The sequence below is a fragment of the Galeopterus variegatus genome, unplaced genomic scaffold (assembly GCF_000696425.1).
Source record: "Galeopterus variegatus unplaced genomic scaffold, G_variegatus-3.0.2 Scaffold32, whole genome shotgun sequence".
In the NCBI taxonomy this organism is placed as follows: Eukaryota; Metazoa; Chordata; class Mammalia; order Dermoptera; family Cynocephalidae; genus Galeopterus; species Galeopterus variegatus.
Window position 1 is genome coordinate 394,054 of NW_007726143.1, and position 2,447 is coordinate 396,500.

General features: G+C 60.6%; 1 protein-coding gene across 1 annotated transcript in view; it reads right to left on the reverse strand.

Annotated features, from left to right (window-relative positions):
* Nucleotides 1–225: 225 nt before the first annotated feature.
* IRX3 (iroquois homeobox 3) overlaps nucleotides 226–2,447 on the reverse strand; it is a 4,912-nt gene continuing 2,690 nt past the window's right edge. Inside the window, 5 exon segments of the mRNA XM_008570163.1 lie at nucleotides 226–650; nucleotides 1,103–1,169; nucleotides 1,337–1,589; nucleotides 1,591–2,226; nucleotides 2,374–2,441. Of these exon segments, the coding sequence (XP_008568385.1) occupies nucleotides 596–650; nucleotides 1,103–1,169; nucleotides 1,337–1,589; nucleotides 1,591–2,226; nucleotides 2,374–2,441 (1,079 nt within the window). The 3' untranslated portion in view covers nucleotides 226–595.

Here is a 2,447-nt window from a genome sequence, read left to right on the forward strand (position 1 = left end):
TCTCGGCCCGGTTTCCCACCTGTCTCCTCCACCTTCTCTCGGGAGCCCGGGCACATCTGCGTTGTCCTCTGACCATACAGTCCTGGTCCCGATTCCTCTCTCGTCCTTTCCTGCTGATTCGGGAGACTCTTCAAACAAGGGCGGTAGGGAGGTGAACCGAAATAAACCAAAGCAAACCAAAATCAAACCCACCAAACAGATCCTATCTGGGGACAGACGGGCGAGTTATAGTCAAAGTGGCAACAGCTCATTTATTTAGCCAAAAATAGATACTTTCTTGTACAATTTGGTTCACACATATGTACATTTTCCCGTATATACAAAAAAAGTCAGACACACTTATTCTCACTGAAAGTCCATCCCCTAAAATCAACAAAACAAACACACCTCACTAACGCGGCTAATGTGGGGCGGCACAGAAGCGACTTGGGGAGGGCTGAGAGTGACTGGTTTCATTTCTTTTTCTTTCTTTTTTTGTTTAGTTTTCTTTTTAGGTATTATTCATACACGGGCATGCTTACAAGTTATAACTATACAGAGCGATTTTTTTTTTTTTTTACAATTATTACAACGATTAAAAAAAAATAAAAAAGAACTAGGACGAGGAGAGAGCCGATAACACCAGAGCGGCGTCCAGGTGGTTCTGGGGCCTGAAAAAGAAAGACAGTAATAGAAAAGGGGGTGAGATAGATTTAGGGGTGCGGAGGCTGCCTAGGGCGGTGAGATCCTGCCTGGGGCTGGGGCTGGGGCAGCGAGGTGTCTCAATGCAAAACTATGTCTAGCTGTAGATGTTTGTGTTCAGGTTTAACTGTGATCCGGGACTGGAAGGAGGTGGGCATCACAGGGCTGCCACCTGCTCCAGGGGCCTATTGGGCTGACCAGGCTCCGGATTCCCCAGCGCTCTACCTGCGGGCCGCGCCCCGGGTGCCTGGGCCGGGACTGTCCAGTTGTCTCTAGGCCCGCGGGAACGACGGAGGAATGAGTTTGACCCCCTTTTAAAAAAACGTTCCTGGGCAAAAGGCTGTGCTTTTGGCTCAGCGCTCTTTCTTTCCTCCCCTCGCCTGCCAGTCCCCCCAGCCCCCCAACCTCGGGGGTCTCTTACCGCCTGGGCACGGGCTGGAAAGCTGTCTTGAGTAACTTTTTCTCCACTTCCAAGGCACTACAGCGATCTAAGGGAAGTAGGGGAGGAAAAAAGGGGGCCTTTAGAGCGCTCGGTTCAGACGCCCAGGGCCGCGGGGGGCGGCAGCGGGAAGGTAAGTGCCCTGGCCATTCCCGCCAGCCCGGGCGCGACCCGCAGAGCACACCCCTCCCCCCACGCCCTACGCTCAGCAGTCACCTGTCCCGCTTTCCGGCTCCGCAGGCCGAGCGAAGGCGGCAGCGGCAGCCGGGTGGCCAGCGGCTCCGGGAAGTCCCAGCAGGTGCGGACGGGCCGAACCGAGCAGGGAGAGCGGGTGCGGGTGCTGGCGCGTGCCAGACGGTGGGCCTGGAAACGGCCGGTTGGTCCAAGCGGGGAACTTGCCCAGCGGCGCCGAGACGAGTCTGTGAGCCGCGGCGGCGGCGGCCGGAGAGAGCTGCAGGGCTGGGGGAGCNCTCCAAGCCCTCGGAGCTGTCTTCCGAGTCGCTAGTTTTGGAGTCCGAAATGGGTCCCAGGCCGAGGTCGCCGTCCCTGCGCGCCTCACCAGCCAGGGCCAGCTCAGGCCCGGCGGCCGCGCCGTCTAAGTTCTCCAGATCGATCTCCTCGTCCTCGTCGTCGTGGGCCAGGCCCTCGCCCCCCGGGTCCTCCTCCTCCCCCCCGAGCTCCTCCTCCTCCAGCTCCAGCTCGCGTTTGCCGTCCTCCTCGTCCTCCTCGTCCTCCTCCTCCTCGCGCTCGCTCCCGTAAGCGTTGCCCTCCTCGTCGGTGCGGCTGCGGGGCGCCCACGTCATCTTGTTCTCCTTCTTGAGGCGCCGGCGCGCGTTGGCGAACCAGGTGGACACCTGGGCGAGGGTCATCTTGGTGATGATGGCCAGCATGATCTTCTCGCCCTTGGTGGGGTAGGGATTCTTGCGGTGCTCGTTGAGCCAGGCCTTGAGCGTGCTGGTGCTCTCCCGGGTGGCGTTCTTGGGACGGGACGGGTCCCCGAACTGGTACTGGCCGTATGGGTAGAAGGCGGGGTGCGGGTGGGGAAACGCGGTGGTCGCGGCCGGATGCTGCACCCCGGGGCTGTCCTTCAGTTCATACTGCGCGCCCTGTACGCACATGGAGAAGGAAGGGGACACGCGCGGAGGGAGCGCGGGTGAGCCCCAGCGGTTGCCGCCTCCACCCTCCCGGCCCGGACCCCGCAAGTCTACTCCAGCGGGCTCACCTCCCCCTTCCCCGGCTCCTTGGGCTCTTACCAGCTGCGGGAAGATAGGCAGCTCCGCGGCGTAGGGCAGGAAGGCGCCGTAGCCTTGGGCGGCGGCGGCTGCCG